Below are 26705 nucleotides of genomic sequence, written 5' to 3' on the forward strand. Positions count from 1 at the left end.
GCAGGTGCTGACTGGAAGAAGTCAGCTAGGGTTGGTGACCTTGTACCTCTTTGGCGTATGGTGAATCCGCCCTCCTCGGTTGTTTATGAGGGTTGGCAAGTATACTTATGGTATTGATAATTCATATTTGTTTCCATGAAATTATCACGTTTGTTTGGAGCCATCATTGAGCTGATGAAAATGTAATATTGGAGGTAGTTCATCAATAGTTTCAATACTCTCCCGTGTTATTATCAGCTCGCCTGATTTGGCTGGCTCTCTTTTACCTTATTGACGTTCTTGTTAGAGTTCGAATTTTGCCCAGTAATGTTAATTAAAACTCCTTAGACTCTCCCAAGATATGAGTATCAGCCAACTACCATGTTACTTCAACCAAGTACTATGTTCCAACCATGCCGAATCAATTAGGATTTGCTTTGTTTGCCTTTGGCCTGCATCCATGTTCTGAAACATTATGACGGATTTTCTTTACCGGTTTCTTCTGCACCACATGTCCACCAACACAAAAAAATCACTGGTTTTCAACCACAAATACCCCACTTTACACAAAAAAAAGGGAAATGATTTTAGCACTCCAGTGTTTGATAGGTAGAGAAAGTAGGATTTTTTGTTTGTTTTTAAATAGCAGTGTCAGAGCTATTTTAGGGAACTGTAAATAACCTTTTGACAGCCCATTAAACGCTTTGGTTGCCGGAATTTTTTTGGTTCTTGGGACTTCTGTGGAATTTTCGCATGAAACCCACGTTTGGTTGCTGGGCCCAAAATAATTCCAGGAACCAAAATAACCCCATATGAAACCCCAGGAAGGAAAAAAAAATACTCCCAGGAACCAAAATAATCCCAGGAATAAAAAATAAGCTTGCAAAAGAATTTTTTTCTTCCCAACAGTTCAAGCAACCAAACAAAGAGTCAACCAAACATGGGATTTTTATTTTACCGGGATACTTCCAGGGAGTTTTTTTCCTCACCAATCTACCAGGAAGTTTTTTGTTCCAAAAAAATCCCAAGAACCAAAAAAATTCTGGTAAAAAAAGTGTAGTTTGAAAATTATTTGCCAAAAAATAAGGGAAATGATATCAGCACTCCAATGTTTTGGTATCCACGCTCTCCTTGCTTGTCTTTTAGTATTTAATGGGCTTGTGAGAGTTTTTTAGGAACTGTAATCTAAAAGACAAGCTAGTGGAGCGTGATATCAAAACATCAGTGTTGATATCATTTCCCAAAAATAATTGTCAAAAAAGTTAAAAACTTTAGGGCCTGTTTGGATGCCGAGAAGATTTTGATTTGGATTTCTCACATTCCCTTTTTGCATTGAAATTTGAATCGTATCAAATTCTTTGATTTATAATTCAGTAGATGACACTGAAAAAAATCAGATTTCTAAATTTATTGTGGAAATAAGAATTTTGAAATCCACAATCTGGCAGTTTCCTTCACCTTCTTTGCTCCTCAACCTCTCCCCTTCACTAGGAAGTACCCCCTTCCCTCTTCGTCTCCCTCTAAATGATCTGCCGGATCTATTCATTTTGTATTCGGAACTCAATTCCAAATCCAAATACAAAATGGGAGGTATCCAAACGGGCCCTTTTTGTATTTGGATTTGGAATTGAGTTCCGAATACAAAATTCATCCATCATCTTCATGAACATGTTTTAAGAGAGAGAAAAAGAGAGAAAGAGGGAGGAAGGGATGTCTCGCTGCTGCCGGAGCAACGTCGAGGAGCAGCGACGGTGAAGGATGTTTCACAAATATTGATTTCCAAATAATGTCTCGCAGAATAGATTTGAAAATTGGAATTTTTTGCACTGTTGGTAGCTGATTTGGAAATTTTTAGGATATGATCCAGTTCAAAATGTCAACTAAATTCAAATCTAATTCTTGTGGGTATCGAAACGGCCCTTACTGTTTTCTTGATATCCTTAGCTTTCCCAATTCCTCATAAATTTGTGGCATCTAAAAGAGATTCTCATCAATGCTTTCATTTTCATTTATTTATTATCGAGCCGACATTTTGTAACGATTTGCTGTTAGAATCGAACTTTCCAATTTAAAACGACACACGTGAAAAAGTGGATGATAGTAAATGCGTCCTTTAATCATGGTAACGTCTCTTATAATTGATTTCATATGAAAATTGCACTTTTCCTGTCATCACTCATGCAACACTAAATTGGGGCATTCAAAGCAACTAAAAGGGGTGCATTTATATGCTTCGCTTCCTCACATTGTGACATGTAAAACTATGTTTAGTTGGGTATTTTACACCAGCATTTCCTCACATTTGAGGAGACTGGAAGAAGAGTAGATATAATGGAAGAAAGAGTGATTAATCACAGGAAATGGTTCACGACCGGATTTGCTTCCGGTAGGGTACTTGTGATGATTTTTTCAGCGACTCGAGTCTCTCGCATGAGGGGCAGATGGTAAGGGCAGTAGTAGGAACTTGCATGTAGAAATGTGGTGACCGTTTCATTGCCCTCAGTTCTAACAACTCTCTTTGGAGCCTTCGGTTTTCTTTCGTTAGATTTTCGCAGCATCGTTTCAGAAATTCGCGGTCCACCTCTGTTTGTTTCAACTTCGTTCTAAAAATATCAAAAGGAAGAAAAAAAAATCATGAGAGGATTATCTCAATCTTATGCCCTGTTCATTTGGGATTATGACAAATGATTGTCACCCCCAATCTGATTGTTGGACTCAAAACTACATTAATTTTGGGTCCAATAATCGGACTGGGGTAACAATCGGTTGCCACAATCTCAAACAAACAGGTATCAAATTCTTTGGAATTTCGCAATAAGTATATGTAAAATTTATATGAGGAAGTTTAAAGTGAAGAGGTGAAAGGGCTCCTGCATTGGCTGCACATCACCATCATGTTTGACTTTTCAGCCGTTATTAATGCATGATGGTGATGTGTAGCTAATATGAGAGCCCTTTCACTTTCACCTCTTTTTTGCAAGGGCTCCCTTCAGTCTAGAATTCCTCAATTTGTATTAGACTATAAACAATGGAATACAAATTTTTTTGAGATAAAATGGGTTTTAAAGAAGGATTAAGTATTGAGAAATGATTAATTAATGTTTTTATTTTTATTTTTTTTATTTCTTCTTATTTTTCACCTGGCTCTCCTGTTCTGGAACCAGACTTCGACCTGCCGTGGCCGGAGATTCAATTTTTTTGCCAATGCAAGCTTCTGATTCTGATTCACATTAAAAAAAGAAAAAGAAAAAAACATTATTTGAGCTTAAAAGTAAGGGGGTTCTATTTTACTTTAACACACAGTGAAGATCCTCATATTTCCTACTCATTTTAGTGCTTCAATGGGGGATTTCGTAGCTCTTCCCTGATATTTATTATATGCTTTGAGTGAACAAGAATCGGATGATCTTAACCATTGATCAAATGAATATGAAGTTTGGGGTAGTTTTGAGGGCTAGAAAGGTGGCCCACCCCCATCCCCAAATCTCAAAGTGTGCATGTAGTCATGTGCAGTGATCACAACCATAGATCAAATGAATATGAAAGTCACATAAATATCATCAATTTTATACACAATTTCACTAAGGCCGGTGATAAATTCACCCCTTCTAGGAAGAATTCACTCAGTATTTTTCAAAATAGATTGTACAGCCTACACTGTAGGATGAAAATGGACTGTACAGCCCACACCATAGGATGATCCAAACCATCCATTTGATGGGTCACAATGTAAATAGGTTGTGCCCTAAAACTCATTTCCATAGGATGATTCGAGCACTCCGATCTACCGAGGTTTGATTATGGGGAGTTTCTCTATAGATTAGAGGGCTATTATCATCCTATGGAAAGGATGTTGGGGCATAACCTATTTACATTGTGGCCCATCAAATGGATGGTTTGGATCATCCTATGGTGTGGGCTGTACAGTCCATTTTGAAAAATAAGGGGTGAATTCATCCTAGAAGGGGGTGAATTTATCATGCTCTTTCACTAAGGGTGCTTTCATCATTTAGCCTCCCATTTTCTTCTCCTAAAGCAGAATCACTATTCATAGAGCTGCATGTGGGCCCCTGGTTGTTGGGACAAATTGGTATGATGAATGATCAAAGGGTGGAGAAGTAAACAATTGAAATAATAAACAAAAAATGAGAAAATAGAACTAGTTATATAGATAAATGATAGATAGGCAAGGCAAGCCAATTAAGACTTTCTCTAATTTAATTTCTCGAAATTCACAAAAGATTATTTGAAATAAGACCCTGCCTTTCTTTATAGCAAATACAAAGTCACAAAGGAACGCCTGCAGGCGTCTTTTGAATAAAAAAGATATACCCTTTCACAACAATATAAATATATATATATATATATATATATATATATAAATATATATATATATATATATATATATATATATATATATATATATATATATATATATATATGAGAAAACGGTTCCTACACATATGTGTAGAGAGTTCTCTACACACTAACTTAAAATACAGTGGGGGCCCACATTGTTTGGGTGATCCAAGCCATCCATTTTAAAGACCCTCACATAGATAGGGTGTCTACAAAAAATCAGATCCATAGGATCATTCCAACCCTACGATTTGTGGAGGTAAAATGGATGTCTTTAAACCTTCACAAATTAGTCCATTTTTTGCCTCCACAGTTCGAATGGTTAGGATGATCCTATGGATCTGATTTTTTGTGGACACCCTATCTATGTGAGGGCCTTAAAAATGAATGGTTTGAATCACCCAAATAATGTGGCCCCCACTGTATTTTAACCTAGTGTGTAGATAACTTATCTACACATGTGTAGGAACCATTCTCTCTCTCTCTCTCTCTCTCTCTCTCTCTCTCTCTATATATATATATATATATATATATATATATATAGAGGAAAAGGAGTGTGCGGTCGAGCGCACCTAAGCTTAGGTGTGGTCGAGAGCCCAAACACATGGGTCCCACATTTTTTGTGCTAATCAAAACCATTCATTTGCAAGGCCCCATCATAGATAGGGTGTGTACAAAAAATCAGGTCCATTGGATCATCCTAACCCCTCCAAAAGTGGAGGGCAAAAATGGCCAGATTTGTGGCAAACGGTGTCGGTCCATTTTGACCTCCACAAATGGATGGGTTAGGATGATCCTATGGAGCTGATTTTTTTGTACATACCCCATCTATGTAAGGGCCTTTCAAATAAATGCTTTGGACCATCCTAACAAAGTGGGCCCACATGAGTTTGGGGCCCTCGACCGCACCTAAGCTTGGTGCGGTCGACCACACAATCTTATTCCTCATATATATATATATATATATATATATATATATATATATAAGGAAAGTGTCTCTAGTCGGTCGACTAGAGAACCTTCTCTAATCCGCCGACCAAAAACACAATGGGCCCACATTGTTTGGATGATCCAAATCATTCATTTGATGGGCCCTGACATGGTTAGGGTGTGCCTGATCCAAAGCATTCATTTGATGGGCCCTGACATAGATAGGGTGTGCCTAAAAATTAGCTCCATTGCATCATCGTAACCCTTCGATTTGTGGAGGTTAAAATGGACAGATTTTATATGGCGTACGGTTCCATCACCCAATATTTTTTTAAAATGTAATGTATAGCCCACCCACTCCATAGGAGGATCCAAACCATTCATTTGTTGGGCCACATGTCGTGCCCCAAAAATCATTTCCATAGGATGATCATAACCCTCCTTTCCACAGAGGATTTAGTCGGTACATGGGTCAGAGGGTTACATCATACGCAAATGAATTTTTCAGCACTAGATATTTACATGGGAAGTGATATTTAAGCCCCTTTTGATCATCAAGGACACCTAGCGCCAGCGTATCAATGACTAAAAGGGGGCTATTGAACTTGACGTCTGATGAATCAAGTGGCTTACATCGAGGCCCAACAAATGAATGGTTTGGATTATCCCTTGGAGTGGGCAGTACAACACTTTAAAAAAAAATAAAAATACTGCCCCCTGCCATATAAAAACTCTAGAAATGCCATTTCACAAAATTAAGTATCTCTTTGAAAAATCGAAAATATAAATACTTTGTGTTTGAACAATGAACTGAAGTGCTTACTGGATTAAGAGAGGTGTGCTCTTTGAAACTCTCTTCAAGAACAGCCGATTGCTCTTTAGATAATCTGAGCTTCTTCCTCGTATTCTCCCCCTCCTCCTCCTCCTCCTCCTCGCTTTCTGAGCTCTGCCTCTTTCCACTCTGCCGTGATGACACATCATCATGATATGTATTCCACGTGGGAATCCGATTCACGTCGATTCTTGTCACCGACTCTATAAAAATGAACAAAATAAAAAGAAAAAGAAAGGTAAATAAGAGATCTTAGGCCCTGCTTGGATTGCAGGAAATTATTTCAAAAGTTTGGAAAGGAAAAACATATGTAAAAAACATCTACTTTTTTAACACATGAAAAAGACAATTTGAACCAATTTTATTTCATAATTTTTATGTAGATTGATCTTCAATTTACGATTACATCCTTCTATGTTTTGTAAAGAAGTGTTTAAAAACTCCTTAACTCGACAAGGACTCGCCCGAGTTGACTCCTTTTTGCCTTGGCCGCATTCCCCGTTGCACCATCCGCGTTTTGCCTTATAGAATCGATAAACTCCTCTAACTCTCCCGAGTTATGACCGCGTCAACCGTGTTCTTGTCCGCGTCCGCGTCCGCCCTGAGTCGGCAAAGATTTTTCTTGACAGGGTTCCGCGTCACATCCTCGTTTTTAAACACTGGTGTAAAGAAATTTTTTTTCCAAGAAAACATTTTCCTTCAGAAATGTTTAACCTTCAGTTTTTTTGTGGGGAAAAAAAAAAATTGAGGTTTAAGAATATCATACCAGCAGAAGGAGGATCCCTTCGGTACTGCTGAAACGCCAATGGATTCATTGATGTTCCTAAGCTTAAGCTTAACCAACGATCCTCTCCCTCCATCTTTCTCGGAAAATAGACTCAAAGGATTGTAAATTCCCGGAAAATAGACTCAGGGAACAAAGCCGAGATAGACTGAAATCTTATTTGCTTTGTAACGAAATTTTTCCGCCGGAAAAATACTTCCCTTGGAAAAAGTGCAGCATGCACAATGCTCGGTCCTACTCCTAACTAAACGGACTCTGCGGGACTTCTCTATAAATAGAAATGAAAAACTCTAACCAGAGGTTCCTCAATGTTCTAACCATGGTTAAGGACTGGGTGAGTTAGTGGCAAATGATTGAGTTAGAAGAGAGAGAGAGAGAGACACGTACGGTCTTCTTCTTATCTCTCTCCTTTATGATTAATAGGGTATCCCACGTGTGCATCACGTGAGATCATCCTCCTCTGCACGTGATTCCCTCGTGGAGTGTAGGGCTTTGAGGGGGCAAGAGGACGACCTAACCAAATGAAATTTGCCACGTCGGATTTTGGGCTGTCTTATTGATGACGTGGATTAAACACGTCATCGTGCTGGAAGCATGCTCAGACAAGAGGGTCCCCTAAATCATTGGGCACTGGGAGCTCCATCATTTCGTGGATGTCCTGCTTTTTGGAACTGAGATGTTTATCTTTTTGTAGCTTTCCCTAGTACATCTCATTCTTCCCAAAATAGCCCTCGGAGTGGATATTATTAGGATCAATTATCAATGGGGGACAAAAATCAGGTGAAATTATCAACAGACCCATGCTTTTCAGAAATTATCAACGGGGGATAAAATATGTCTTGTCATTAAAAGCTGGACGAAAATGCCCTTTTCTTAAGCAACACGTTTTGCTTTTTCACTTTTCCCTCTTTTCCTTTCTTTCCCTCTTTTTTTTTCACTTTTTCATTTTCAACTTTATTTTTTTCTACATTACCAGTCATCTTCTTCATCATTTTAGCCACCATTGGAGGAGGGAAAGCTCGAAAACTTGAAACGTGAGTTCATTCCCATCTCTCTCTATATCTAGGTTTTGTTTTTCATTTGTTGTAGGGTTTTGTATTTCTCCTTCTCCCTTTCAATGGAGGATGAGGAAGATGAATCGTACGGTAGAAAGAAAAAAACGTGAAAATGAACGAGTGAAAAAAAAGGAAGTAAAAACGTGTTCATAAGGGACTTGATAAGCCCATTCGGAATTTGGTAACCCCATTTTGATACTGGATAACCCCAACCCCAGAGACTTGAAAACCCCCTTCCAAAACTCCGGTACCCTTGGGCAATTTTAAGGGACTTGATAAGCCCATTCGTAAATTGGTAACCCCATGTAGACACCCCATTTGACCGAACTCTTTCATGTCTTGTTTTAAATAATTGTCCTAATAAATTAGTGTTCTAAGGTCCCAAATTGTGCCCTAGGTTAGCTTAGGGTCCCACCAAGGTCCCTGTAAAATTTCATCGCGATCCGAGCCCTTTTGCCTAGCAAACGAACTAAGACAGTGTCGTGGGGCAAGTTCAGAAGAGTGGCGATTTAGCCAGAAAAGGGGTTGTGCTGGAATCTCAAAAACCAGTTCAAATTAGCCATGGCGGGCTGTCCGGGGAGATATAGGGGTATGCAGATTAGTGTACAACTTAATTGAGGGGTGTATTATCCTTAGCCAGGGCAATTTCATAATTTGCGAAGATGCTTTTCTTCTTCTCCAAGTCACCATTAAGCCCTAAGCTAGGTTAGTGAGTGATTAGGACTAGGATTAGTTAGAGGGAATCTTAGTTGGTTATGTTTCTTTTGATCTCAGCCATTGAATGAAAAGGTGATTTTAACGGTTGAGATCATTTTTTCAAAGAAGATATTTTTGCAAATTTTTTCCCCCTGTTTTCTGCTTGGGCCGCCTCTTATAGAATGATAGTTGTCCTAAATTTGCCAAGGGGGGTGTCCGGGAAGGTTTGGGGGTAGCAAATATATCATTTCTGTTTTTCTTCTTGGGCACCCCCCTGCTGGTTAAAGGGTATTAAAAATACACTAGAGGTAGCTGTCTAGGTAGAAAGGGGGCGGGTTTAAATGTATATTTTTCATCTGTATAAAAAAGAAAAGCCATCGAAGCAGTGGAAAGAAGGGGATTTTCGTAGAAAAATTACAGAGAAGCAGAGAGAGAGAGGCTCGGCCATTTCTCTCTTCTCCCTTCTCCGGCGAGCCTCATCCCCACCACCGGTTAGCACCACCACCCTTTTCTTCTTCTTTTTCTTCTTCTTCTTCTTCTTCTTCTTTTCTTCCAACCGCCACCCCATCTTCTCCGGTGGGTTTGTCGGAATCCGGCAAGGTCCTCACAGCAACCACCATCCCCTACCACAAAACCCATTTCGTTTCCCTCAAACCCTCTTCCATTTTCTTCTCTTCTTCAGCCACTTCTTTCTCTCTAGACCCACCACTGTGTTTTTGACGCAAACCCCCTTTTTCAGTTTCAATCCCCCATTGATTCCGGCTAGAATCTCGCCGGAATCCGACAGACCCACCTAAACCTTCTTCCCATCTATCATTATCAAACCCTCTCAAACTTCTTATCCACCATCTTCTCCAAACCCACCTCGTTCGACCAAATCCGCGCCACCATCTCCTCCTCCTCCTCCTTCTTCTTCTTCCCCACCTCCGACCGCCGGCCATCTCCTCCTTTTCTGCCTCCAACCACTATTCATCCCCTCTGCACCTCCCATCTTCACAGCCCCTCTTCTCATTTCTTATAACCCCATCTAATCCTTAGATTTTGCTCCTTTCCCTCTTATTCTCCGGTGGGATTTTCGTCGGAATCCAGCCATAACCATTAAATCCGGTCCTCCATCCTCCAAACACCCGAACCCATCTCAGCCACCTCCCATCTTCTCCTTCATTTTTCCCTTTTCTCCTCTGCAAAACCCTAACCCCTCTTCAAACCCATCTCATTTTCTACCCAAAATCCCCATTTGAAACCCACCACCACCTCCATTGAAGCCCCTTTAAAACCCACATAGAAACCTCATTTCCAGACCACCCGTAGCCATCAAAACCCACCTCTGCAATTTCCTTCTCCGGCAACTCTGCCGGAATCCGGCACCGGCACTTTTCTTCACCCAATCTAACCCCTTCTCCTAACAGCCACCTCCTCCCACCACCATTACCACCACTGCCATCATCAAACCCCCATTTTCACTTGCAGAGAAGAGATAGAACAGTTCAGATCCATCATCTGCTTGTAAATTGAGACAAAATTCTAACTCGGAATTTCACGTTGGAGGAAGCTTGGCGTAGAATCACAAAGGTCCGAACCAAAATTGTCATGTAAGCGAGACTCAGGTAACATCTCTAACTATTCTTTACATCATTGAATTGTATGTGACTGAGCTATAATTTTCTTTTTCTTCTTAAATGGCAAGTAGTTCCCTGATGAGATAAATGATTATTTTATAGGTTCGATCGAGATGACATATGTCATTAAAGTAATGGAGTTTTGATATTTACAGATTCATTAACTTGCTACTCTGTGATTAGCTCATGAGTGTTGAAGATAGTACCATATTTTGAGTTGAAAATATCTCTGGTACAGATTGTTTGGCATATATATATATTTTTAAGGTGTAGTCTGTTGAAGTCTAGCATAAGCTAGTAAGATGTTGAGATAATTTTTTTTTTTTTTATGAATCCCCTTTCTATCTGTGTTGATTGTGACTGATACAAATTGATTATATTTGAGGTGTTCACCTGCAATGTCCATAGAAATATAATCTCGTGATTTTTTTTTTTTTATGATGTCTGTTAGCTGTTGAGAGATTACGATTTTTGCTTTGGTGTAAAATAGAATGACGTGTTATATGTAGTTTTTCTTAAACGTAAGGAGCTAGGGGTTCTAGTTGTGTGGTTATTTGGATTGGTACGTGATTGTGTGACCTGGAATGAGTGTAGAACAGGAAGGTCATTTCGAATTATTAGGAGCATTGATCAAGCAGTGTTAGCATAAGGGTTTTCAAATCCATCAACTGTTGGAAAGGAGTTTAGATAAATGAATAATCTTTTTCATATTTCTAAAGTTGAAGGGAATCTGTTCCGTCCATTGGACCTTGATGTCCGAAAGGTTATTGTGTGCTGATGACAATTCTTCTATATTAGCTCTTACTATCTTGAGAAGCTACTCTTCTCATCGAAGAATCACTTCGAGCAAGAGTCCCTGCTTGATCAATGAAGCGCAGACAGTTTATATCTCTTTGTCATAAGTCAAAATGCTATTTGTTGGGGTTATAATGTGATCATTCTTTGGATAATTGCATGAGTTTATGTTCCCTACCAATGAGAATCTGTATAAAATTGATGCAATAATTCGAGTGGGATATCATCTGATGATAATAATCACGGTTGTCTCAATTGTTTAACTATTGTCTTAGTAGTTTGGAGGGTGAAGATGAATTTGTGGATGATAATCATATAGTTGCTGTTCTATAGTATGCAGCTGATGTTTTGCAGATTATATCCTTTGTAGTTGTGATTTTTTTTTTGTTGAGGTAAAAGTACATATCTGCTGTCCTATAGTATATAGTCACCATCTATTAGGTTTTTGCACTATACAATTTTGGTTTATATCTTCTAAGAAGTATGTAGTTGCTACCCCTTACAGGTGTTGACAATCTTCTTCAGTTATGATGCTTGTTTAGAAGCATATAGCAGCCCTCATACTCTCACGATATTGTCAGCCCTCATCTTGTTGGCTGAACTTGATGATCTGTAGAGTGCATGTGTTTGTGTATGTGTTGACAAGTGTGAGTGTGGTTGTGTTGTGAGTGTGTGGGTGTATGTCTTTTTGTGAGTGTCTATATGTGTGTGTGTGAGTGAGTGGATGTGTGTCTATCAGATCAGGTATTTGTTTAGTTTTGTTTCTATGTTTGTATGTATGGGCAGCTCATTCGTTTATAGTCAAGTCATCTAGCTTCTTTATTCATTGCCACGGGCGATGAAGGCGATAGCCCAAGCCCATCTTTATGGGACTCGCTCAATCCAAGTAGCGCTCCCCTCTTTTGTTTAGTAGGCCTACCCAACCTTTTGGATTTCTTTTAACCATTTTTTTTTAAGAAAATTTTTAAAGAACCCTTCTCTGGGCAATGATAAGATTACTTGGAGCCCCTCTTTATGTTTTGTGGCTCACCGCTTCGCACTTGGATCTGCACAAGTTGATGTCCCCTGTATGCACTGAAATTTTTACTAATTGGAATTATCATAATCTTTTGATATTTCTAATACTCTTCTTATCTTAAGCATTGAGTTAGGTTCTGAAGACAATAATGAATGGACTGTTCAGGTGAGATTATCTTGAAGCTTATCATATTTGTTTAATTTTATTTAAATAAATTGTTTTAGGAAAGAAGGAGATCAGATGACTACTCTATTCGATATTATCGACATGAGTACTGTCTGATTTCAAGGCGGGATTAGAAATATTATCATGTGTATTATGATATCAGATGATTACTTTAGCATCATCTGATTTCATCCCCATATTGGGGTGGTGTTTGTGGTTGGGCATAGAAGTGTTTGATATTGTTTTTGCTTTATTAGGCTATCCAGCGGCTGGCCTGGACTAATTAATGTTGTTTATCATTTTATGATTGCTATAGATTCTGTATTTTTTTTATTGAAAATTCTTCTTTGCTTAGCACTTGTTTTATTTTTATAAGAATAGAATTGGTTTGCGATTATCTGGTAGCCTTTTCTTCTCTCTTTGATAGACTAACACAGTCTTATAGATTTCTGTTAAATTTCTTTAGATACTAGAATCCCCTCTCATTGCGGGGGCGATGAAGGCGCTAGCCCAAGCCCATCCTTAGGGGACTTGCTCAGTCTGAGTAGCATACCCCTCCTTTGTATATAGGAGACTTGCTCAGTCTCATTCTCTTGCTAAACCTCCTCTTTGTGCGTCGTTTGGTTTTTGGAGAACACCCTACTCGGCTTGGCAGCATACCCCTACCCTTATGGGTATTGGGTTGCACATTTGTTGCACCCTAGGGCTAGGCAGCTGTCCAGCCCGGCTGGGTGTTCTACCTTTGCCAAATATGCACAGGGTCTCTATTTCCTTTTTACGTCATTTGTGTCTCGGAGACAAGCCTTGTCTCATGTAGAGAGTTTCCCCTTTAGGAGGCTTACCTAGCCTCATGTTATAGTGGCCTCCTCTTTTAGAGTGAGTCTTTGACTCGGTAGTGTTATTAGAGAGTCTCTGACTCATTTGTTCCCCTCTTTAGTGTTGTTAGTTCGAAGTTTCTCCTTTAGAGTTGTTGATTACTTCGCTTTGATTAGAGGCTAACTCAGTCTTATTAGAGCTTTGCTTGCTTGGGATCTTGGATCGTTTTCTCTCTTCTTGGGACGCTATCTTTCTTGTTGTGGTTCGTCTCTTTGAGGCGTTAGTTGCTTGTTTGAGGTTTCCCCTTTTCGCTCTAGGGCTTTGCCCTAGTTTATGGTTATGCTTGTTTGTTCTCCGTAAGAGTGAATTCATCTAAAGGTCCTGAGCATTGGAAAAGCTTTAAAATCCAAAAACATTAGAAATTTAAAACTCAAAAACATTTGAAAACTTTAAAAATATCAAAAACATTTGAAAATATAAAAAACCTTAAAAAATCTGAAGTGTGAGTGTTTCTTTTAGAAGCGTAGTTTGAGAGTTCGTTTCGAACTACGTTGGCTTGATCCTCTTCCACGAGGTACGTAGTGCAGCTTGGGATTCTTATCCCAGGTCCAGCCAAACTTTGTAAATAAATGCTTTAACCCTTTTTTCTTCAAAACCTTGTTTTCAACAAGATCTTCCTCTAGAGTTAGGAGTTTGTCCTAGATAGAGAGTTTTAGAGTTAGGAGTTTGTCTTTTATTTGTTGTGTGCTTGTTTGTGTTGTTTTAGAGTTAAGAGTTTGTCTTTTGTTGTGTGCTTGTTGTGTGTTTGTATTAGAGTTAGGAGTTTGTCCTAGCTAGGAGCGCCTCCGTCCGGTCAGTTGGCGATTCGCATCGCTGACTGATGACTAGGTCTTGGATACGTTAGCAACCCTTTGTTTTCCTTAAGAAATACAGCTTAGTTACACATAGGTTGTAGGAACCACCTGCATTAGCTTAGGGCTAATCTGCATTTAGTTAGGGCATATAGGGTGTCCTAAAATCCACAATTCACTGGAATTTAAATGATCGTACAAGAAACTTTAATAACTAGTCCGGCCTTTTAGATCGAGTCTAAGATAGAGGTATAGGTGTCTTAGGCATCATAGCTTAGAATAGGCGCGAAGAACTACGTTGCCTTGATTCTCGTGGAGGCGGGGATACGTAGGCTTCTTTGGATGAATATCAGACCATCTGAGGACTCGGGCTAAATCGTTTAGAGTCTTGGGATTTGTTGTGTTGTTATATTGTATATTTTGTTGTGTTTTCTTACTTTCTTGTGCAGACCTTATACCTGTAGTTGTAGCATGCATGTGTTCGTCCACCAGAACTTAGACACCAGTTAGGTATGTCACTCATAACCTAGCAATCATTAGGCGACACATCTTTCATTTTATTTTATGGGTGCTTATTATCTTTATCCTCAGGAAATGCATGCTTAGGTAGACAATTCCTGAGGATTGTTCCCATTTCACATGATTTTTGCCCAAAACTCTTCGAGGTTAATAATAAATGGCATAAGAGACCAAGTGTTCGCACTCGGGCGAATTGGGGGCGCTCTTCGGACCTTCTCCATTCGTCATCAGGCACGGACCTTTTGTATATCTGGTTATCCATTGCAAACAGAGCATTTGTTTTGGTTCCATGGCGCATCCATGGATGGCGACTCTGAGTTATTTTCAGATATATCTCGGTTTCGAACCTCGGTTCCGGATCAGGATGTATCTCTTTCTTTTTATATCGCCACTCGTGCTATGCTGTGAGGGTGGCACCAGTTTCGAGAGTTCCTTGGTAGAGCTCTCCTTCACGTTGTGGAGATCTTAGAGGATTGCAGGAGGGATCTCGCGTCCCTCGGCACCGTCCTCGGATCGGGGTCCACACCCCATTTTTGATACTAGATAACCCCAATCCCAAATACTTGAAAACCCCCTTCCAAAACTCTAGTACCCTCGACCAATTTTCAGGGACTTGATAAGCCCATTCTGAAATTGGTAACCCCATTTTGATACCTGATAACCCCAATCCTAGAGACTTGAAAATCCTCTTCCAAAACTCCAGTACCCTCGGCCAATTTTCAAGGACTTGATAAGCCCATTCAGAAATTGGTAACCCCATTTTTATGCTAGATAACCCCAATCCCAGAGACTTGAAAACCCCCTTCCAAAACTCTAGTACGCTTGGCCAATTTTTAGGAACTTGATCACCCCATTCGGAAATTGGTGATCCCATTTTTTATACTAGATAACTCCAATCCTAGAAACTTGAAAACCCTCTTCCAAAACTTTAGTACCCTCTGCCAATTTTCAAGCACTTGATAAGCCCATTTTGATACTAGATAACCCCAATCCCAAATACTTAAAAATCCCCTTCCAAAACTCTAGTACCCTCGGCCAATTTTCAGGAACTTGATAAGCCCATTCTTAAATTGGTAACCCCATTTTGATACCTGATAACCCCAATCGTAGAGACTTGAAAACCCCATTCCAAAGTCAAAACGTGTTGTATATGCCAAAGGGTATTTTCGTCCAGCTTATACTGACAATACCTCTTTTGTCCCCCGTTGATAATTTTTGAAAACCATGCGTCCTGTTGATAATTTTGCCTAATGTTTGTCCCCCATTGGTAATTGGTCCATATTATTAAGGCAAATCATTCACTTCTAATGAAATATCGTAAATGCCCTTTTGCACTGAAATGACAAAAATACCACAACGTCAACATGGTTATGTTCATGGTTTTAAATTTCGGTATCGGCTAAAATTTATGAGTTATCAGAAACCAAAATTTCAGCCGAAATCCTGAAATTTCGGGCAAAATTTGGTATTGGCCCACGAAATCCCTGATTTTTTGGACGAAATTTCGATCGAAATTACAGAATTTTCGGGTGAAATTTCCATCGAAATTCGTTAACAGAATAAAAAATTGTTATTTTATTATAAATTTCGACGAAATTCCCTAAATTTCCTAAATTCAAACGAAATTTGGTAAATTTCAGGAATTTCGGTTTCGGTACCATTTCTTTTCATTCCCCTTCGGATTTCGGTCAAAATTTAAAACTATTGTTACGTTTAAGTTCTTAGAGGGGCATTTAGTTATTTCATTTTCAAGTAGCGTAGGGGTGTCGATTGAACCAGATGGTCCAAGTTCGAACTTAAACGGACAAGATCTAGACACATTACCAGGATCCAGGCACATTTCGATTCCCTATCTTAGGATCTAATATTTTTTTCATTGGATCCAAATAACTAATAAACCCCAGTGGGATAATCCAAAATCCAATTTTATTATACTAGTTTACGAAAAGTTATCCTTAACCATTGATCTATGTTCCTAACCAACCGCACAGCCCTTGACCTCTTTTGAGAATTTTAACCTTAAGCCCTCAACCTACTAGAACTCTCTGATGGATTTACCAATTTGAAAGGGATCATGACCGAGACATGGGAATTAGGTCATCTGAGTTTTACCGTGCTTACATAGGGCTTAAGGTTAAGGAAGGGATGAGGGAAGACACTTAGGGGCCGTTTGGATATGCGGATTTTAGAATCAGGGGGTTTCTTCAAAATTGTAGCTAAGAGACAAGAGAAGAAGCGGACCAGCCTTCATTTTTTACTCGCTTTTGACTTCTCGCGCTTCTTTCCGTCAGCAAAAGGCAGATCCTCCCATATTTCCAGGTTTTTGAAATCCGACAATGCAGCACAGATTTTTAAAACCTAAATTTCTCAATTGAAATCCAAGAAACGATGTCAGGACAGCATACAACAGCTTGATCTTGAACCCTCATTTACACTGTTTTCAAGCTAAAAACCTGGATTCTAAAATCCGCGTATCCAAATGATTGAAGAGAATCGTCATCTAAACAAAAAGTGAAAAAAAATGAAAACTGGTTTGATCTACCAATTAGGGTTTTTAAATATTACAAAAATATCCCTCAATATAATAAATAAACAAAATATGAAGGGTATTATCATACATTGATACCTTTTATTCGGATCTAAGACACTCCATCTGATATTGTATCTACGTCTGAGGCACGATCCAAAATAATTTCGGATCTTAGGATATGGATCCAATGGACAGAATCAGACCCAACTACTGTACCCAAATCCTATCCATTAACTTTCGGACCCTTAATTTGAATCCGCCGGACCGTCTTGATCCATTAACACCCCTAGGCACGGGATTTATTTTGTCCGAGAGGTTTCTATCCAGGGGAGGATGTACGGTGAGAGATTTCTATCCAGGGAAAGTGCTATCCGCTGTGTTGAACATGCTCAATGGGGTGCACCCTATCTTAAAATCTTGGGATTGGGAGGATCTTAGTGTTGTAAAATGCGATGGACGGCTGAAAAAAAAAACACAAAAGAAAATAGTTAATGGAGATGTATATCCAACGGGCGAAATCAGATTGGGTAAGATGGTAATGTGATGGAATGGCCCACAAATTTTAGTGGTCTAAGAGATTGAAAACCCTAATAATCATGTGTAGGATACTGAGCTATTGTAGCACTCGTAATCAAATTAATAAACTCAGGTCTAGCTCTAATCAGCAAATGGACATGGCGCCATTTATGATGATCCAAGCAAAAGTAGAAACGGGGCCCACCCTGGATGGACCAATGGCAAAAAATCACATCATCCATACCTACCAGTTAATTATTCAATCAACTGGTAGGTATGGGGCAGCCGTCCTGATCAATTGCTACAAATGCTTGTGTAATCAAGACCGTTGATCTTGTAGGCGGTCTTAAGGCTGATAAAAATCAACGGTTTACCTTTTCTAAGTGGATCCCTCCACGATCTAGAATTCTTAATAGATCAAGAGAAAAATATGGGGCAGTTCTGTCCATTTAATTTAAAAAACATGGGCATTTTTGTCCATTTTAGGCTTTCCTTCTATTTTTTGGTTGATAATAGTAGTGGAATTTCCTCCACGGCTTAATGATATTACCAAAATCACCCTGTTATTTTAACAATTCTTTAGTCATTTTATTTGATAATGTGTAAGTGTGTGACTAATACAATTAGATTTATCCTCGAGGAATGCTAATTTTATTTGCCGTTTGGGCGAAGGCATGTCCTTTTCCAATAGCTTGCCCAATTAATCATTCAAATCATAGTGGGTTGCCTTGTCTTGATCCAATATAGAAGGTGTGAGACAAGGCCCCCACATTTCTAATAATATTAGTACGGATCACCTACTAGATCATTATTTTCATCAGCGAGATTTTATATGATGGGCCCCAAAAATCATTTTCATAGGATGATCCTAACCTCCTATCTAGAGGGACTGTATATTATGGAAACTTCTATAGATCGGAGGGTTAGGATCATCCTATGGAAATGATTTTTAGGGCACAACCTACTTACGTGTTGGCCCAAGAAATAGACGGTTTGGATCTTTATATTGGCTGTAACTTATTTGGGCCTAGGCTGCGTTTCGCATTGCGCTGGATTTGCATTCTGCATTTTGCACTACAGAGTCAATAAAAACTGCTTTGAATCTCTCAAATTACGATTGCATCTACCGAGTACTCAGCCGTGTCAACTGCATTTTTGGCTGCGTCCGCGTCGACTTGATGAGAATTTTTCTTCGGCCGCATTCTAGGCCGCATCTGGGTTTTTAAACACTAGTAAAAACATTGCATTTACGATGCACTTTTATCATGAACTTGCTTGACACAGAGTCAAATGTCTCAACAATCTTATTAAACGTACGTGCAATTGAGTAAAGCACACACACAAGTGCATCCCACTCACTCAAATAAATAATTAATCAAGATTTTCTTAATGCTTTAGTGTACATTTTTTATATATTAAAGTAATCTCTTCTTAGACAAAAGAAATCAATTTTATAGAGGTGTTATCAAATAAGAGAGCATGACATACTCATTTCAGTACTTGTAGCATGTGCGGTCCATTGAAGTTTCTATGAAAAATGTGACCATTCATAATTAATAAGCTAGGAGTCTAAGGCCCCGCTTGTTTCGGATTTTTAAGACTGATTGTGAATCCATAACTGAGTCAGTACCTTTACCTAACCAGAAAGATTATTTTTTAACCCACCGAAACCTCTCAACTATCACTAGAACATAGAAAGTTGAAACCCAAAGCAACTTGGGCTACCCTCTTACTGACTAAATAATGGTAATTTTCGGGAAAACAAATGTTAGGACATGAGTAGAACTCACCCTTAAAAGCTAGCTGTTAAGGGAAGGGTGTCCAAGTCCTTATAAGCCCTTCCACATATCTCTATTCAATTCTTCAATGTGGGATCTTTACTTACGCATGGAATCCCTACCAGAAAAGTATCCATAGATTTACCTTACCCGGTAGTAATGCAACTAACTCTATCAAGCTGATGGTCTATTTGTACTGAAGTCGTTGGAGTCATTAGAGATAGATAGTTACCATTAACTATCGTTTTTTGGGCTCGACAAGAGATTATATATGGGGAGATTTTATAAGATGTGTGTTATATATTTTTTAAAAAGTACGGCACTGCCCACTATAGGATGATCCAAGCCACGACATAATTAGGTTGTGCCCAAAAAGCATTTCCATAGGATGATCCTAACCCTCTATAGGATCATCCTATGGAAATGATTTTTGGGTTACAACCTATTTACTTTGTGGCTCAATAAGTGGACGGTTTGGATCTGTCGAACTGTACTTTTTGAAAAATATGGGTTTATATGGCCACAAATCATATAAAATCTCTATATATGGGTAGACCATAAAGATAATGGATATCCCATCACCAATAAACCTCAAATGACGCTTGATGAATAGAGGGCTAGCCGGCTAGGAATGATTGTTCCTATCACGTCCTCGTGTCACACTTTGGGCTCAAAAAGTGGTTGTTAAGAAAAAGCTCAAGGACCAGACAGAGAAAGAGAGAGAGAGAGAGAGAGAGAGAGAGAATTTATTTATTTGATAGATGCACATCATGTTGCCAAAAGGGCAAAAGGGTTTTGAAAGAGAGAGAGAGAGAGAGAGAGAGAATTTATTTATTTGATAGATGCACATAATATTGCCAAAAGGGCAAAAGGGTTTTGAAAGAGAGAGAGAGAGAGAGAGAGAGAGTATTTATTGTTATTTGATGGATGCATATCATGTTGCCAAAAGGGTTTTCTTATTGGAATCAAATCATGGAACTAAAATTCAGTATATTCTAAGGAGACACTACTTTTCTAATTATGTATGATTACTCTTATGGATCTAAAACACTTGGTAATGGTAACTTGAAAAGACATTAGCCTTCATGTGAGTGATGCAGAAACACATGAGTATCATTAGGCTTTTTTTTTTTTTTTTTTTGATTAGTGTCATTAGGCTTCTTGTACACGGGTGGAGAGTAAAATAATTGAGCATTAGGACACATGCTTACGTGCAGCATTCTCATTCCCCATGTGAAAAAACTGAAATTGTCCATTAGATTAAATCCCTCTCCCTTGAACAAAGACCAAGAGTAGAGATATCTGATCATTCAAAAGGCTGTTTGGATTATACAAGCTATTAAAATGAGACTTTTGCTTTCTTACTTGCAAACTGTTAAAGCAAGTACGGAGGCAAATACATGTGATCATCTGCATGTACTGCTTCATTAACATACGACGCCCTTGGCTGAAGTCCGTGTCTCGGACAAGTCTCAAAGCAAAGTTAGGGACCATCACACAAGGAGTGCAGCCACCTCAGATAAATGAATGAGACAATATCTTTTGAAAATTGAACCTATGTGGCTGCACTCTTGCAACGGCGGTTCCGCGAAATGCCTTGTGCGATGGTCCCTAGCAAATTCCTTTTCTCAAAAAGAAAGGTACTATACAAACGCGAGACCTTGTGATAGGATTTCAAAGTCCAAACATAGTGCTTTTGATTGGAAATTAGGTGGCAGTATGACCTTGGGGCAGTCGGGCGGCCAATACCGATGGAGAAAGACGAGAAGACACCAATTATTAGTTCTTATTCATAAAGGCGTACCTCTAGCCCTCTCCAGACCCCGCAATGGCGTGAGCATCGGGCACTGGGCCGCTCTTTATTCATAAAGGTGGACTGACATGGAAGTATGCTCCCATTTTTCGTCTATTGAATAATGTGTCACTAAGCCTCAGTTTGGATTCCAAGAAAATCATTTCTTACGGAATTCTATTTTAGGTAATAAAATTTCTTTCGTCAATTTAGAGGAAAATGATACGATCATGATTAATTTAGAGGGATATCATCACAAATTGAAGCTCTAAATAAAAATTGAATAGAGTTGGTTCATGCTATGGCTTTTCATGTTAAAAAAGTAAGAAATTTTAGAAATATTTTTCTTCTCAAAACTTTTCCAGTAAGTTCTTGTAATCCGATGATGTAACCCAAATCCTACGGGCTGATTTGTTTCTATTTTCTTGCATATCATTTAAGTTAAATTTATTTCTATTTTCTTTCATGCCAATTAGGATAGATTTATTTCTATTTCCATGAACGACCAAATAAGGAATTTGTCCATTCCATGCATAGCTAAATAAGGTCATTTATGATTGAGTTTACTTTTTATATTTAGGTTGCCTTTATTATGAAGGTAGTAATATTATATGTTTCTTTTGCTTCTATGAGATTCCATTTTTAGAATTCCTCCTAATCTCTAGAAGGAGGTGGATGAGACATGTAAGGAGACTTTGATTATTGAATGAAATTTACCTTTGGCTTGTGAGTTCTTTTGAGAACTTTTGATTGCTTGGATTAGCACCTGCATGAGTATTTTCTAGTTTTGCTCTGAGAAACTCGATTTCGACGGGATCGAAGTAAATCACATCCCCTTCAACGGTGATCGAAGTATTATATTCCCTACAATGGTGTTCGAAAGGGCCTTTTTCATTTATTTTATCATTCTTGCATCCGCTGCTGCGCCACGAAGAGCGTCCAGATTCTTGGACTGCATCAGTTGGTATCAGAGCTGACTCCTTCCTTAGGTTGAAGAAAAAGTTTGGTAGCGAAGTTTGCGTGGATTCGTGATGGCTACAGATTATCTTCGATCACTTCAAAGAAGAGTTGCCGAATGTCAAGATTGGGACGTAACATCACATTTGACATCATTTTATTATTATTTAGAGGAAGAAATCATAAATTGGGAATCACCACCAATTTATGATGAATATTCAGAGGATGGTTATTTAATTTTTCCTAAAAGTTCTAATGGTGATTTATTGACGTTTGATGGTGACAAAGTGACCAACAATTCACTGGAAGAGGTAATCGATAAGTCTTATGATATCCAAAATGAAGCTGTAATCGATGAGTCTTATGCTATCCAAAACGGCAACAAAAAAATTAGATTGGATATCTCATTTGGTGTACCTATGAAGATTGAAGAGATATGTGAATGGAAAAATTGTGCATTGATTTCTTTATCAGTTTATCTTGACTTACTTTTATTAGATCTTATATTGAAGCCTACAACGGTTACTCATGGCTTCAAGCTCGTTGAAGATCAAGAAAGAATATATTTTTATCTTGGGAATTATATAATGTGGTTGGTTAAATTTCAGTTAATGATATTTCTTCGTTATTTCAAAACTAGATGACGAGTATTTTTAAACCATGGAAGAATAATGGAGACAAAGACCAGCGAAAGCATGTGTTGTTTGAAATATTCAAATTCGAGGACGGATTTTCTCCAACACGAGGAGACTGATGCAACCCAAATCCTACGGGCTGATTTGTTTATATTTTCGTGCATATCATTAGGCTAGATTTATTTCCATTTTCTTTCATGCCAATTAGGATAGATTTATTTCTATTTCCATGCACGACCAAATAAGGAATTTGTCCATTCCATGCATAGCTAAATAAGGTCATTTATGATTGAGTTTACATTTTATATTTAAGTTGCCTTTATTATGGTGGCAATTTTAGATGTTTCTTTTGCTTGCATGAGATTTTATTTTTAAAATTCCTCCTAATCTATAGAATGAGGTGGATGAGACATGTAATGGGACTTTGATTATTGAATGAAATTTGCCTTTGGCTTTTGAGTTCTTTTGAGAACTTTTGGTTGCTTGGATTAGCACATGTAGGAGTATTTCTAATTTTGCTATGAGAAACTTGACTTCGACGAGATCGAAGTAAATCACATCCCCTTCGACGGTAATCGAAGTATTATATTCCATACGACAGTGTTCGAAGGGCCCCTTTTTTATTTATTTTATCAATCTTGCATCCGCTGCTGTGCTACGAAGGGTGTCCAGATTCTTGGACTGCATCATCCGAAAAGGGAATAAGGTCTCTCCCTGCTTAGAGGGAAAGAAGGAGGATTCCCCTCTATGGACCCCGATCCTGAGGAGGCGGCAATGAACGAGTCCTCCGTCGGTCCTTTGGATCTCCACATGAAAGAGATCTCTACCAAGGAACTCTTGAAACGAAATGCCTTATGGCGATATATGAGATACCTCTTGATCTGGAGACAAAAGCCTCGAAACCAAGACATACCTAAAACTATGAAAGAGTCACCATCCATGGATAGGCCATGTAACAAAAAATAAATGCTCTGTTTGCAACTGATAACCAGAGAAAAGAGGGTCCGTACCTGATTACTAGTTGGGAAGATGTTAGGCATCCAACTCGCCTGAGCGCACTTGGTCTTTTATGCCATATTTTATTAACTTTGAAGAGTTTTGGGAAAAAATCATGTGAAATGAGAACAAACATCCCCGAATAAACGTCTACCTAAGCATGTATGACTCAGGGATCGATAAAGAAAAATAAACATCCAAGTCCTAACTCATCACATCTAACCCTAACTCAACACATCTATAAAGCTGTAAACAAACACATGCATAGCTACAACTAAGCAGGGAATAGTATAAAAAGAGCAGATATGATAAGCTAGAATAAGCAAGAAAGCAGTAAAAGAGCTACAGCTACGCATGTGATCAGGAGATAATAATAGAAAAGCAATAAAGATTTATAACTAAGCATGTGAATAACAATAAGAAATAGTAAAATGATAAGTACACTACAACTATATGTGTGTAAACATGTGAGACTGTATAAAAACATAACAAAAAGATAAACGATCTAACTAAAGAATGAAAACACACTAGCATGTCCCTAAACAATAAACAATGCCGACTAACAGACCCAAATCCTAAAATGCTAACAACAAATCCTAAAACTCTAAATATTTTTTCCCGAATCTTGGACGGCCTTACATCCATCCAAGCTGCCTACGTATCCCCGCCTCTTACAGGAATCAAGGTCACGTAGTTCTTGCGCGCCTATTCTAAACTATAATGCGTAACACATCTAGACCATTAAACTAGACTCGACCTAAAAGACCAGACTGCTTTTTAAAGCTTCTTGAGCGATATTTAAGTTCAAGTGGATTGTAGATTTTAAGGCACCCTATATGCCCTAACTAAATGCAAGTTTTGCTCTAAACTAATGCAGGTGGGCCCTACATCCGATATGCAACTAGGCTGTGTGTCCTAATGAAAATAATGTGATAACTAACACATCCTATTATAGTCATCAGTCGGCGATATAGATCGCTAACTGACCGGACAGACTCCTAGCTAGGACAGACTCCTAACTCTAATACAAACACAAAACATCCAAAACACTCAACACATCTAGGACAAAATCCTAACTCTAGAGGAAGATATTTTCAAAAACAGGTTTATTGAAAAACTTCAAAAGCTTTTTGTGTTTCTAAAAGGTTTACATGATTTATTTTTAAAGGTTTGACTGGACTTGGGATAGGGATCCCAAGCTGCTTACGTACCTCATGGAAGAGGATCAAACCAACGTAGTTCGAAAACATATTTTCCTAGTATGCTCCTAAATTTTTTTAAACTTTTGAAATGTTTTGAAGTTTTTGTTGAATTTCAAAGTGTTTTTGCTTTTTTAAATTTTTAATGTTTTTGGTGTTTATAGTTTTCCAATGTTTTTGAGTTTTAAATTTCTATTGTTTTTGTATTTTAAAATGTTTCACCCTTTTAGCCAAAGGGAACATACAAAACAACATACTAGGGCAAAATCCCTACGAATAAAAGGGGAACCCTAAACAAATAAACTAGTCTCAGAAATGAAAAGATAGGATCCAAAAAAATAAGTAAACTGGTGTCCCAACTATGAAAAATATGAAAAGATCCCAAGTAGGTAAGACTCCAATAAGACTAAGCTAGTCTCTAAAAGGGAAAGAAATATCTATAGAAAAGGATAAACTCATAAACAAGTGACACTAAAGAGGGGGTAAATAAGTCAAAAGATAACTAATAACGCTATCAAAATGTGAGGTAAATAAGTCAAAGGCTCTCTAATAACGCTCCCAAAAGGTGGGGGCAAATAAGTCAAAGACTACTTCCTAGAAGAAGAAAAGACTAAAAGGTGCTAGAGAGACTGGGCAAGTCTCCTAGATACAAAGGTGGGTTCTAGATGACTCTTTCATTGCCAACTAGGCTAAGCATGAATAAAGCATCAAAAGCATGCATTTGCATTCTATATGAAAGCTGAAAATCTGTATTCACAATTACACTATCCAAATGGAAAACCTAGCAAAATTGATACACATAAAAGTTGTAGGAGACACATCACGGAACATTTGATTAGTTATACACTCCGGCCGGTTCTCGCCGGAAGTGGTCCGAAAACGGCCATCTTTGGGCTGATTTCAGATTTCAATTATGCAGTTTTATTTTGAAAAGTTCCAATTTTGTTTTGCAAAAAAGAGAACCCAAAACACATTTTTAGAAAAAAGTGTTCAACACAAAAAAATTTAGAAAATTCGTTGATGAAAACTTTCTGAGTTGACAACTCTGGCTGGATTTGGCCGGAAGTGGCTGGAAAACGGCCATCTTCGATCAAACCAGAAGCTGGAAATAAGGTGTTTTTGGTTGAAATCTTAGAAATGTCATAACTTTTTCATTTCTTCGCCAAATTAGGGCCATGATATGTCAAATTGAAGATCTTAGAATGCTCTAAAACCTTATGTGATCCATTCCTTTCAAATTTGATCGAAAATTATGAAAAATGATGGACAACGAATCTGGACAGCATATAATTTTAAGGTTTTTCAAGACATTTCAAAGCCAAAATTCACATATAAGAAGCCTAGCTGACCTTTACATTATATATGTTTGCAGAGTTGAATTAGTGTATATTAGGCTCAAATTCCAAACTTCAGATGATAGAAATGAGAAAAATCAAGGAGATTTTCCATTTGGGCCTTTGAAAATGGCCGTAGTAAAATCACCATAACGTTTTCATTTCTAACCTGATTTTAGCTTAAAATATGTCAAATCGAAGGTCTTGACAAGCTCTACAACTTTGATGTGTATCAGTTTCACAAATTCTAATAAGAATTTAGTGAAAAAGCACAAATACAAATCTAGACAGCATGTATTTCAACATCGTACAAAAGCATTTCACATCAAAATCCTAGATCTATCATGAATTTTACTAAATATTCACATCATACACATATAAACACATATTTTTGAATTCCAAAGCCTAACACATCAGATCTAAAGATTTTTAAAAAAATCATCCAAAAATTCACCATTTTAACCCAAATTTTCAGCTGAAATCTTAAAATTGGCATAACTTCTTCGTTTCTTGGCCAATTTTGGGCCGTGATATGTCAAATCGAAGATCT

The 26705-nt window shown here is 38.2% G+C and overlaps 1 protein-coding gene across 3 annotated transcripts; it reads right to left on the reverse strand.

Annotated features, from left to right (window-relative positions):
* Window positions 1–2091: 2091 nt before the first annotated feature.
* Window positions 2092–7143, reverse strand: LOC143858757 (homeobox-leucine zipper protein HAT4-like). Of its 3 annotated transcripts, none has more exons than XR_013239029.1 (4): window positions 6622–6694; window positions 6092–6584; window positions 3120–3199; window positions 2092–2582 (listed from the first exon to the last, which is right to left on the reverse strand). XR_013239029.1 is itself a non-coding variant. In XM_077369470.1 (4 exons), exons 1-4 carry the CDS (start codon window positions 6958–6960, stop codon window positions 2345–2347), a joined length of 624 nt encoding a protein of 207 aa, XP_077225585.1. In that variant the 5' UTR covers window positions 6961–7142; the 3' UTR covers window positions 2179–2344. The 3 variants fall into 3 exon arrangements, 2 of the variants coding, with proteins under 2 accessions (XP_077225586.1, XP_077225585.1); XM_077369470.1 differs by lacking the exon at window positions 6622–6694 and adding an exon at window positions 6867–7142 and having other exon boundaries at window positions 2179–2582; window positions 6092–6303; XM_077369471.1 differs by lacking the exons at window positions 3120–3199; window positions 6622–6694 and adding an exon at window positions 6867–7143 and having other exon boundaries at window positions 6092–6303.
* Between the last annotated feature and the right edge of the window lie 19562 nt (window positions 7144–26705).

The sequence above is a fragment of the Tasmannia lanceolata genome, unplaced genomic scaffold, assembly GCF_043159265.1.
Source record: "Tasmannia lanceolata isolate RefF3 unplaced genomic scaffold, GAP_Taslan_0.1 ptg000026l, whole genome shotgun sequence".
NCBI classification, from domain to species: Eukaryota; Viridiplantae; Streptophyta; class Magnoliopsida; order Canellales; family Winteraceae; genus Tasmannia; species Tasmannia lanceolata.

Bases quoted from the DNA above. Each gene is read 5' to 3' on its own strand.
- LOC143858757 (XM_077369470.1), bottom strand. From the start codon at position 6,960: ATGGAGGGAGAGGATCGTTGGTTAAGCTTAAGCTTAGGAACATCAATG. The intron at 3,200-6,091 runs GTAAGCACTTCA...AATGTGAATCAG, and splicing joins AGCACACCTCTCTTAATCCA to AATCAGAAGCTTGCATTGGC. The intron at 2,583-3,119 runs GTGAAAAATAAG...TGATATTTTTAG, and splicing joins TTCCAGAACAGGAGAGCCAG to AACGAAGTTGAAACAAACAG.